The sequence below is a fragment of the Anolis sagrei genome, chromosome 3 (assembly GCF_037176765.1).
Source record: "Anolis sagrei isolate rAnoSag1 chromosome 3, rAnoSag1.mat, whole genome shotgun sequence".
Classification (NCBI taxonomy): Eukaryota; Metazoa; Chordata; class Lepidosauria; order Squamata; family Dactyloidae; genus Anolis; species Anolis sagrei.
In genome coordinates, this window is record NC_090023.1 from 227,207,472 (window position 1) to 227,220,309 (window position 12,838).

At 41.3% G+C, this 12,838-nt stretch overlaps 1 protein-coding gene across 1 annotated transcript in view; it reads right to left on the reverse strand.

The window, feature by feature from the left end:
* CROCC2 (ciliary rootlet coiled-coil, rootletin family member 2) overlaps positions 1-12,838 on the reverse strand; it is a 102,045-nt gene that overhangs the window by 12,660 nt on the left and 76,547 nt on the right. The window contains exons 29-32 of the mRNA XM_060767943.2: positions 11,361-11,481; positions 7,878-8,041; positions 4,174-4,614; positions 1,966-2,115 (exon numbers count right to left, since the gene is read on the reverse strand). Of these exons, the coding sequence (XP_060623926.2) occupies positions 1,966-2,115; positions 4,174-4,614; positions 7,878-8,041; positions 11,361-11,481 (876 nt within the window). The remainder of the gene's footprint in view (positions 1-1,965; positions 2,116-4,173; positions 4,615-7,877; positions 8,042-11,360; positions 11,482-12,838) is intronic.

The window sequence follows — 12,838 nt, forward strand, 5'->3', positions numbered from 1 at the left end:
TGTACAAAAAGGCACCATTGAATTTTCCTTTTGCATCTCTGCATTTTTAAAGTTACTGCAATTAGCAATGAAAAAGTCTATAAGTGTATACCATCTTGTAAAGCTATGACATGCAGTACACAAAGCACAGACCCATAAACATACCAAAATAAAAATTTAAATTTGTATTTACACTTGTAGAGATACATAGTTCCCTTGATAATGCTAATGCATTTATGTGCAGGGAGGTAATGAAGCACAAAAGAGTAATGTAAACTTTTATTGCTCAAACATTTTCACCATCATTCTGCTTTAACGAGTCAAGTGAAAAAGAAAAGGAGTGATACATTGAGAAAAGTAGACACACACATTCTGCATTTGAGTGCAACAGCATAACAAATGCACACATCCAAAATTGCTTTTAGTTACCATTAAACCTTTCATTAGAAATGATACCAATTAAGTGTCATCCATTTAAACAGGCAATAATAATTATTACTAACTGTATAACAGAGCAGACAGTCTAGAGCAAGGGTCCTCAAACTAAGGCCTGGGGGCCAGATGTGGCCCTCCAAGGTCATTTACCCTTGCTGAGGGTCAGCCTAAGTCTGGAATGACTTGAAAGTACATAACAACAAAAACAATCCTATCTCATCAGCCAAAAGCAGGCCCACATTTCCCATTGAAATACTATTAAGTTTATAGTTGTTAACATTGTTCCTCATTTTAATTATTGTATTGTTTTAAGTGTTTTTTACACTACAGATAAGACATGTGAAGTGTGCATAGGAATTCATGTTTTTTTCAAATTATAATCCGGCCCTCCAACAGTTTGAGGGACTGTGACCTGGCCCCCTGTTTAAAAAGTTTGGGGACCCCTGGTCTAGAGTATAGTACAGCATTCCTGCACAAAAGAGTTGGTAGTATGAGAACATATGTAGCTGTGAGTCACTTTTTGTTTTCTTATTCATCACACTAGAGAAAAAAAATCCACTTAAAATCCTGTTTCTGCCTCCTGCAGAATTTTGGGGTTTGTAGTTTAGTGAGGCTGTTAAAGGCTCCTCCCTAAACTACAAACCCCAAAATTCTGCAGGAGGCATAAACTGGATTTTAAGTGGATTTTTTCTCTCTAGTGTGATGAGGTCCCTAACTGAAAAAAAAGAAAATAACAAGTATTCACAAGAGAAGGGGAGAAGCAGGAGGAATATGTAATGGTTAGAATTATTTCCCCCGGAATAAACCCCCTGTACAGCACACTGATAGAGAACATTCTCTGGTGGGATATAGATCGTGAGGAAAAAAGTGCTGCCAAACAAAAAGTAAAATAAAATAAAAATCTGAGTATAAGACACTCCTAAGTCAAGTTATTGTTCTGGTTCTTAATGGATAAACCTTTAAGCCAAAAGATGCCTCTGTTGATACAAAACTATCTTATGTATAATGTCTGACAATGGAAGGAAGAGAACCCCAAGCTCTCCACTAGAGAAGAGCTGGTGCCCAAACCATATTACACTTCTAGCTTGAAAAGGAAAGCTGTCTCGTCTTCCTGCTGAAAAGCAAACCAAAGTGATTGGTTGAATGCCCTGCTTGTCAAAATGAGGAGGAAACTACTTCCCAAAGAATATCCTCTGCCATTATAGTAGAATTCTAAAAAAATTTAGGAACAGGGTGGGGTGTTTGGCTATTTCTCAGCAGTGATGTCTTATGAACTCCTCAACAAGTGCCTCAGTCCACATAACCACAAATCTTATTTTGGGACCCCAGTAGGGCTATGCAGGCATGGGCAAATTTTGCCCTTCCGGGTGTTTTGAACTTCAACTTCCACAATTTCTAATAGCTGATAGGCTGTTAAGAATTGTGGGAGTTGAAGTCCAAAACACCTGGAGGGCCCAAGTTTGCCCATGCCTGCTATAGCCCTACTGGGGTCCCAAAATAAGATTTGCTCATGCCTGGGCTATAGCCATTATCCACTTTATTAGTACTCACTTCTTTGAGATGTTCCACCTGCTCCTCAAGGTTTCTGCAATGTAACTCCATCTCTCTTAGTTGATCTTGCAGCAAATGAACTGTGTCAGTCAAGCTATGGTTCTGCTTCTTGGTATCTGACAAGGCCTGCCGCAAGGAGTCCAAGCGATCCTGGCAAAGGAGAGAAGCACATAAAAACAAAATGATGTGATGCCACTAGGTATATATTCCCATGCAGCAGAGACTACTGCTGTCCAAATGCTACTTTTATGAAATGCCTGGCCTGAACTGCTACTATGCCTTCCATGGCATAGTAGCAGTTCGGGCCAGGCATCCTAAAACTCTGGCCCTCTAGCTGTTTGGGCCTTCAACTCCCAGAATTCATGACCATTGAACAAGCTGGCTAGGGCTTCTGGGACTTGGAGGTCCAAACAGCTGGAGGGCAGGAGTTTAAGTATGTCTGGTTCAGAACATTTGAAAGAAAGGATCTGGACTGAAAAAAAAAGTCATGATATACATCCAGAAATGGATTCGAAATTTATACTGCGTCAGATTACTGGTCAGTGGAGCTCAGGGTTATTTACAATTTCTGGATTGTTGTGAGACAAGGAAATTATACTACTGAAAGAAAGTTTTTCGAACACAATCTGACAGCTCATATTAGCTAACCAGAATGTTGCATATTTGCCATATCTTGATGAATGGCTCCATGATCTTAACTAACTGAATATGAATACAGATACTTGAGCTCTGAGGATTACCTGGGAAGGAATCCCACTGGAGCATTGCAGCACAGCCAAATACCTGGGAGTTACCCTGGACCAAGAAGCACTGCTTGAATATCAAGCAAAAGGTGGGTGTTAGAAACAATATCATATGAATGCTCACTGGCACAACCTGGGGATTACAACCAGACACAGTGAAGACATCTGCCCTAGTGCTTGCTACTCTGCTGCTGAGTACACATGCCCAATGTAGAACACATCTCACCATGCTAAAACAGTGGTTGAGGCTCTTAATGAGACATGCCACATTATCACAGGGTGTCTACACCCTATACCACTGGAGAAATTATACTGTTTAGCCGGTATTGTATCACCTGACATCTGCCGAGAAATAGCAGCCAATAATGAAATGACCAAGGCAGTGATATCTCCAGTCCATCCCCTGTTTGGATATCAGTCAGCATGCCAATGCTTTACATCAAGAAATTGTTTTCTAAGATCTACAGAGATACTTGCAGGAGCACCTCAACAAGCAAGAGTCCAAAAGTGGCAGGCTCAAACCCAGAACCTCAATCCATGGCTGATACCAAATGAGAGACTCCCCCCTGGGCACACAGAAGACTGGTCAACTTGGAAGGCAGTGAACAGACTGCACTCTGGCCCCATGAGATGCAGAGCCAACCTTAAGAAATGGAGCCACAAAGTGGAGTCCACAACATGTGAGCGTGGAGAAGATCAAACCACAGACCACCTATTACAATGCAGTCTGAGCCCTGCCTCATGCACAATGACTTATAGCAACACCAGAGGCACTCCAAGTGGCCAGCTACCGGTCAAAGGACCTTTAGTACAATGCCAACTTTTTAAATCTTTGTTTTTTAAAAATACATTACAACTGTACCCTCAATTCACTTCTGATATGATAAATAACTAAATAATTACAGATACTACCTACTTCAGTAGTGCCAATGATTTAACTATAGAGACTACAGTTGTCAGCCTCAGCTTCCAGAGTGCTTTTAAACCAGCAAAAACTAAGCTTCTATTACGTTTTCAGGTTCTGGCATTACATGTGTTAAGGAATGTGGTGTGTAGAATCCTCTTTGGATCCAAGTGAAAGAAAATATTGAGAAGATGCATCTGTCATCTACCCTGGCAACACTGTTCATGTGCATACATGCACAAAACAAACTATTATTTCCACAGGTGGCCTTCAATTTTTATCCACTGAGTATTTTAGGTCCTTCTCCAATATACAATACAAGGTGAACATAAGTGGGGAACTGCTACAGAAATCAAGAGCTTCTTGGTGTTAGGCTGGAACTCTTTTGGTCTACAATTCCTGCATTGCCAGGTTGTTCTGTGAGTTGTAGTCCAAAAAGTAACCTTTTCAACCTCTGATCAACATAACACTATTTATAACAATGTTTGGGATGGAAAGATGCTGATTTGATGCACAGAAACAAGCAATTGCTGAACATCTGAAGTGGCTGGCTTCTACTACCTGGAGCAGCCGGCGGTCTTGCTCTGCCGTAGTTAGAGCCTTCTGGAGTTGGGAGATATTCTCTTGGAGAGATGAGGAGCCTGCAGTAGCCTCAGACAGTGCTTGAGACAGACTCTGCACTCGGTCTTTTAGGTGGTCCTCTGTGCCTTCTGTTCTAGCTAGCGAGTGCGTCAGGCGATCGAGATCCTGCTGCAGCAGAGCAGTTTTGCTCTCTGCATCTCCCAGCTGGCAGTGAAGAACTTTGATCTGTTCCTGAAGACAGTGGATCTCTGTATCTCTCTCGGTCAGGTTGAGCTGGGCCCGCTGGAGCTCTCCTTCCAAAGCCCTCCGGCTCAGCTCCAGTTTGGTGGCCCGACTCTCTGCTGCCTCCAGAATTTCTTTCAGCTTCCACTTCTCTGTCCCTAGCTTGGCTTCATTGGCTTTCAATTTATTGATTTTATCCTAAAACAATGAAAAAAAAATCTGAGCACCATATACTACTCCAGTTGTGGTTCATTCCCTGCTTCCTTGGTTTATATATGTGATATCTGTGTGATATATAAACCTCCCTTGCCAAGTTTCCAATATACCTCACAACCTCTGAGGATACCTGCCGTAGATGTGGGCAAAACATCATGTGAGAATGCTTCTGGAACATGGCCATACAGCCCAGAAAACTCACAGCAACCCAATAATTAACATTTAATTTTTAAATATCTACTGCCCCATATAAATAAAAATTTATTGCCACTGCAAGCATGGTTGGTGAGAGAGGGCTTTCTTGGTGGCTGCCACTAGGCTCTGCGGTAGCCAGAATGGACCTTTTCTTGTTGTTCTTCCACTGACAAGTTAATTTTTTTATTTATTTAGACAGGCTTTTTAAAACAGTCAGTTTTTAAGGAAAAGGGCAGGGAGTTCTGTATTGTCTGAACTGAACTGTTTTAAAGGGCATTTTTCTTTTTATATTGCATTGTATTGTTTTATTCATGTATGATTGTTTTAATACTGTAAACAGCTTAATTCTATTTTAATATTTACTTTTCGTGCATTTTTAGTTGTACTGCCTTTTCCATTTTGAGCTGCTTTGAATTCCAATTTTAGGAAAAAAAGAGGGATAACTAACAACAACATATAATGTAATAAATGAGTTTGATAATGATGTAATGATTTAAATTGTTATTTAAACAATTTAACATTAATTAGGAAGGACATATATATGTAGGCAGAAAAAGATGATCTCTGATAATTTTATGAGTATTTATCTTTTATATAAAAAGTGGCCTCTCTCTCACACACACACACATATATTAAGGGCTTCTGCCAACCAAGCAGTTCAAAAACATGCAAATGTGAGTAGATCAATAGGTACCGCTTTGGTGGGAAGGTAACGGCACTCCATGCAGTTATGCTGGCCACATGACCTTGGAGGTGTCTATGGACAATGGCAGCTCTTCGGCTTAGAAATGTAGATGAGAACTACCTTCCAGAGTCAGACATGACTAGACTGAATGTCAAGGCGAAAACTTTACCTTTAACCGTTTACATTATGGGCTAAATCAAATGTCACTCTCTGATAAAGCAGAATCACTGGAATCCTTGACACTTACACAATTTACAACTGTCACATACATTTCAGTTGGAACTAAGGACCCTATCACATTAGGATATACTCTGTTTCTGAGACTTTTGAACACAATTCTGAATATGACACATGCACCATTCTATCAGTAGTCCATTGGAATCAATCTGCAAAATGTCACAGAAACGAAATAATTGCCCACAGGATTCTAATCATGTTTTTTAATTTACTATGACTATATACATTACTGAGGTGCTATATTTATGTGTGACCTGAAAATCAAAATGCATTCTATCAGCTAAAATCTCATGAAAAAACATTAGAAAAATATTTTAAAAATAAAAATAAAGTGATTTAGAGAGGCATTTGAATGGATTGGGAGGAGACAGCCTTCTGTGGTGTGATGAGTCAAGGTGTAGTATTTTCAAATCGTTATAATTGTCATAATAATCAAGTGTGATGGGGAGAGCATGCATCCTTTTTAAATACAGAATGCATACAGATATAAAAAGATTATATCCTAATGTGATAAAGTACATAGATTGCATTTCACCCAATAGCTCAACAGTCATTGGAAACAAGACACTTCCAGATTGTTGTTCTCAGGGGAAGAACACTATAGATGCTTGTGTTGTACTTCAGCTATATTCCTGCCACCAGAAGCATGGAAAATGATTGTATGGAAGAGCTCTTTGGTGATTAGTCAAAAAGGAACTCAAAGTTGTAACAAAATGCTGCATTTGGATAAGCATTAGTGAAAATATGACAAACACTGTCTGAAAGGTGTTGTTCATATGCTAGTCCAGTTACCAAATTTTACTTTTGATTTGAGAGACGGGAAAACAGCAATGGAGGTGTAAATTAAAGGGAAGATACTCTTGGTTGTACTCAAGGTCTATGATTCTGTTAAATAGTTATGTGCTGTCACTGCTGACAAAATCATTGCTGATACACAGCCAGAGCAGGAGGCCCTGATGATGTATCACTCTTCAGTCAAGATGGCCCCAACTCTGATGCCCACCTCTCACATCCTGAGTCTCATCATCCAGGTAACAACACCTCGTTTTTGCTTTGACAACAATGTGAAGTACAGAAACCATATGCATGGAAACTTACCACATCACAGCCTCATGGTAGCATTAGAAAAATGGAAAGAATCAATGTTTCTCTGGAGACAGGTGATAATGTACACAAGATGGAGCCCCACCCAAACAGTTTGTGTTAGCTTAAGCAGTAATACAGCCAGGTCCTTGCTAACTGGCTGGAATGAACATATTCTTTCAATTGCTGGCCAGAAAGCCCTCCTGAAAAAAAATCAACCAGTGGTTTCCCTCTTGTTGCTTCCCTAACATTTATTTGCATAGGTCTCTTCTTGGAATCAAGGAAGATTGTGCGCTTTTGTGTGTGTGTGTGTGTGTGTGTGGGGGGGGGGGGTTGGTGGTGGAAGGGAGTTTTAAACCCAGGATAGATTGAGATAGATCAATCAAAATGCATTTTGCTGCTATTCCAATGTTTTTTCCTTACAATTTTTTTTTCTGGTGAGACATAAGATAGAGGAAGTGGTTGGCTTTCAAATCAAAGATGGCATCATTGGGATGTTCTGTAAAAATATGTGAATTGGGCAAGGAATCTGCACAATCCGATTTGGAAGCACCCTAAATTACACTAATGTCACTGAGTTTCTGGACAAGATGGGAAGAAGACCCAGTCTATAAATGTAGCATCTTCTGAAGATCAGAGTATCACATTGTAATTTATCAGCACACGTTTATTGCTGTCCCAGTGCAAGCCCCTTCAAAACAAGATGAACCTTCAAGCATCTTTTAAAGCTATCTCTTTGAAAAGCCTCTGTAGTTCTTGCAAACACTTCCGAAGAAGGAGTAAAACCCATCCCTATTCATTCAGTTTTAGTGCTGCATAGCTCAACATTGAGGACTCATCTACACATACCACTAAAGCCATCTCTATACTGACAATTTAATGAGGTTAAATGTAAGGTCAGTTTGGAATAGCAATACTCTGGGCTGATGTGAAATGAGCTAAAAGTGTTTGGAACCATGCAGGTAGACTCATAAGAGGGTTTCTTTCTACTGTGTACTGTCCATGGCAAAGTTGCCATGTAACCAGTAGGAATGCTTGGGCCCACCTGTAGCTCTTTATTCTTCTCCTGGCAAGTATGCAGGCTGCGCTCCAATGTGGCCACCTTCTCTAAGAAGGCCTGCCGCTCCCGCTCTGCTTTCCGAATTGTCTCCTCATGCAGCATCAAGGCAGCCTGGGCACTGGTCAGACGCCCATCTGCTCCCCGTTTGCCTGGAGGAGAAAAGAAAAAACTTCCTTTTTTAAAAAGGGATAGGGTACGTATCTGGAAAAAGTATGGATCCATGCCATGTTGTTTTATTACTATACTAGCTTGGGGACCCGGCGTTGCCCGGGTTATTAGAGAAAGTGGGTAATGGTGGTTCTGTATGCCAAGTTTGGTCTTTATTGGACTTTGGATAACGGCTGCATTATTTTCAGGAAGTGAGTGAAGGTACTCAAAGTCCCATCATCCATGGGCCATCCTCCTACAAACAGCAGCAGGATATAGAGTGGGTCATGGGGGCTCTGTGTGCCAAGTTTGGTCTTTTTCAGTCATTAGGTGAGGGTGGCAGTGGTGTCAGTAAGTGAGTGAAGGTACTGCAAGTCCCATCATCCAAAGTCCATCCCCTTTCAAACTGCAGCAGGATGTAGAGTGGATCATGGGGGCTCTGTGTGCCAAGTGTGGTCTTGATTAGTCATTAGAAGAGGGTTGCAGCAATCTTTGGAAGGGTGTGGAGGTACTTGAAGTCCCATCATCCATGGTCTGTCCTCCTCCAAACTGCAGCAGGATGTAGAGTGGGTCATTGGAGCTCCATGTGCCAAGTTTGGTCTTGATTAGTCATTGGCGAGGGTCTCAGTGGTCTCAGGAAGTGAGCAAAGGTACTGCAAGTCCAATCATCCATCTCCAAATTTTTCCAAATAACACCAGGACGTAAAGTGGGTCGTGAGAGGTCTATGTGCCAAGTTTGGTCTTGATCCGTCATTGGATGAGGTTTGCAGCGGTCTCAGAATGTGAGCGAAGGTACTGGAAGTTCCATCATCCATGGTCCACCCTTCTCCAAAACTGCAGCAGGATGTAGAGTGGGTCGTGGGGGCTCTGTGCGCCAACGTTGGTCTTGACTGGTCATTAGATGAGTTTTGCAGCAGTCTTGGGTAGTGGAGGTACTTGAAGTCCCATCATCCATGGTCTGTCGTCCTCCAAAGTGCTCCAGGATGTAGAGTGGGTCATTGAAGCTCCATGTGCCAAGTTTAGTCTTGATGAGTCATTGGCGAGGGTCTCAGTGGTCTCAGGAAGTGAGTGAAATGACTGCAAGTCCCATCATCCATTGTTAAATTCTTCCAAACCGCACCAGGATGTAGAGTGGGTCATGCTGGGTCTCTGTGTAAATTGTGGTCCTGATCCATCATCGTTGGCAGTTGTAATGGTCTTAGGAAGGGAGTGCAGGTATTGCAAGTCCCATCGTCCATGGTGCATCCTCCTTCAAACTGCACCTGGATGTAGAGTGCGTCATGGAGACTCAGTGTGCCAAGTTTGGTATTTATTGGTAATTGGATGAGGGTTGCAGCGGTCTGAAGAATTGAGCAATGGTACTGCAAGTCCCATAATCCACAGTCCATCCCCGGCCAAACCACACCAGGACGTAAAGTGGGTCATGAGAGGTCTATGTGCGAAGTTTGGTCCTGATCAGTCATTGGATAAGGTTAGCAGCGGTCTCAGAATGTGAGTGGTGGTACTGCAAGTCCCATCATCCATGGTTCGTGCTCCTCCAAACTGCAGTAGGATGTCGAGTGGGTGATGGGGGCTCTGTGTGCCAAGTTTCGTCTATATTGGTAGTGTTCTGACCCAGCCCCCTGGCCTTTCCTTTCCTCTCTTTCTCATCTCGGAATGTTGGAAATGAGGCTGGCCAATCAGAGACCATATGCAAATTTCCTTCTGTCATGCCCCGTTTCTGCCATGAACCCTCTTCTCCACCAGGGGCTCCTATTGAAGCTGGCCAATCAGAGACCATATGCAAATAGCAGCACAGTGGCAGCCAATCAGAACGCTGGCACATACACTTCCGCCCTCCACAATTCCTCTGTCCTTCCCATACAAACAAACACTCTTCTTTATTATATATACAGATTACTCTGCCTCTCCAAATAGTTTAAAATTCATCTTCTGGGAACAACTAGCACACCAAAATAAGTTCACTTATAGAAAGGCATTCAACAAGCACAGAAATCAAGCAAGTGAATTGAGTCTGACAAATGATCCATTTGCCCAAAAGGCTTTTTCAGAAAGAAAATAAAACGGAAAGACAATCTTTTCTGCTCCTCCAACCCCTCTCTTATTTATTTATATAAAGGAAATTAAATTGCCATTTTAAATGCCTCAAGAGTAATTTGTTATGCAAATACATGTAGCAAAACATTCAGAAGAACTTCCTGAGGCTCAGAACTGTTTGACAGTGGGATATGCTGCCTTGGAGGGTGGAGGGGTATCCTTCTCTGGAGGCTTTTAAGTAGAGGCTGGATGGCTATCTTTTGGGAATGCTGTGAATGGGTGTTCTTGCATGGCAGGGGGTTGGACGAGATGGCCCTTGTGGTCTCCTCCAACTCTATAAATTCCAAACATTTTTAAAAATGAAAAACAGTTTTTGAAAGCCATCAGAGGGCTTGTAACAGTACACAATGACCACTATGTTATTTCACTTTAACTGTGAAGGCTCATCCTATTCAATCCTGGAGCTTGTAGTTTGATGAGATATTAGAAGAGCTCTCAAGCTGAGAATTCTAAAGCTTCTCCCTGAACTGTAAATACTAGGATTCCACTGGATGAAACCATGGCAGAGAGACTGTTTGACTCACTATGATTTTCCTGTTTCTTGGCAGGGGGTTGGACTGGATGGCCCATGAGGTCTCTTCCAATTCTCTGTTTCTATTATTCTTTTAGCCCATGTATTTTAGCTAATGTCTTTTATCTTGTTTTAATTTTATGTATAAATGCATTAATGTTTTTGATGGCATTGAATGTTGGCCAATTTTATGTTTTATGATTGGAAGCCGCCCTGAGTCCCATCAGGGAGAGAGGACGGGTTAAAAATAAATTATTATTATTACATTATCACCACCATCATCATCATTATGGCAGTTAGTGGAATAATAGTGCTATAACTGTGTAGTGTGGGTGGGCCCCTGACTGAGAGAAGAGAGAATAAGGACAAAGGGATAGTTAATGCTTTCCGTCTCATCCTCAACTATCCACTGTTTCAAGTACATATGAATGGGTAAGCACACATCTGGACCTTACATCAGAAAAAGCATCTTGGGAAAAATGCTTTAGGGCAGAGAAATATCATGTGAGGAAAATCCTAAGCACCACTCTTCAATTTGCTCTGCAACTTTAAACGGAAGCACCCCAAATCTGCCTTTCATTTTCAAAGAATCTGAACATCATGTATAGCTTGCCACCATGTCTTCCCCAGAAAAGAGACATGTTTGCATGAGAAGCAATAAATGTAGAGAAAACATTATGGAGGATAAAGAGAATATGAGAAAAACAACAGGCCTTCTTCGCAATCTGTCAAGAACTTCTGCAGTTGCACAATGCGACTCTTTGTTCGGTCATGGTCAGACTCCATTTCATTCAGCTGATGGCTCATGTTCATCACTTGTATTCTGAGATCATCCTGGGAACAAGAGATATGGACCTTTTGGATGTCATCAGGGAAGATGGCAAAAGACATTCAGAGGTAAGAAACTGCACCTACCTTTTCTACATGTAGTTATTTTTAAATAAAAAATACAATATCTATTCCATCATTCGGCCTCATAAAATTCTGAGGGCAGTATGCAACATAAGGATCTAAAAACAGCTATACAAAAACAACCACACACAACAGATGTGCTAAAATTTACAATAATTGTTGGAGGCCTTTCTTTGAGTCCTTCACTTTTAGAAGTGAGGCAGGTGATGTCTGAGATCCAAGACTGAACATCTTCACTTGGAGTGGAAATATTTCTCTTTTGGACTACTTGAATCTTCAGGATGGGAGATTTGGGGAGTTATAATCCGAACTACTAAAACTTCCAACTGTAAAAATGACAGAATGTGTTGGAAAAGCAAACTTCCAAGCCTCCAAAGAAACAACAATTCTCTGCTAACCAAATATATTTTTCTAGTGGCATGTCTTTATCCTTGGCAGTTTAAAGACATGGTGTGGTGAAGTGTGAGTTTTAATCTACAGTTATGTATAATAATAGATAGGTGTTTAAAAGGGTATTTAAATTAGCATAACTGGGGGGGATGGTAGCCAGCTCAACTCACTTTGAGCTGGGTTGCCATGGAAAAAGTGGCGGAGCCAACTGCCACTAGGCAGGGCAGCCATTTAAAAATGGTTAGTCTGTAGACAGCGAACTACAGGGAAAGCTGGTTATGTTGAGTGTTGAGAACCAGTAAGGTAGTCTAAGAACTACAGGGAAAGGCTGATTCTACTGTGTTGAGAATCAGGAAGGTTTTGCCTTTTAGCCTGTGTAGTTTAGATAGGTCGAGTTGACTTATTTATATTATTAGTCAGTGTATGAGCAAAAAGGGGAGAGAACCCTAATAAGAATCTTTACTTCAACAGAAATAACATAAGGAAAGAATAAGCTTGTACCTGAAGTAATCTGTTAAAGAAAGAAACACATTTTGAAGGAAAATAAGTTTAAAACCTGTTTAGTGGAAGGAATAGTCCTCTTAAGAGTTGTTTTATGAAATGTTATAAATGTAACCTCTGAAGATAGGTACCTCTAAGAGTTAAGAAACATTGAAACCATCAAGCTTCTTCTATACTTCAATAAACCTGTTACAGTTTCTTAACCAATAGTGAAAGGACCAAGGCAGAGACATCTCCAGCTCATCCCCTGTTTGGGTATCAGCCAGCACGTCAACGACTTAAATCAAGACATAGTTTTCTTAGATCTACAGAGACACTCGCTGGAACACCCCAGCAAGCGAGAGTCCAAAAGTGGCTGGCCCAAACCCAGCACCTCAATTCATGGGTG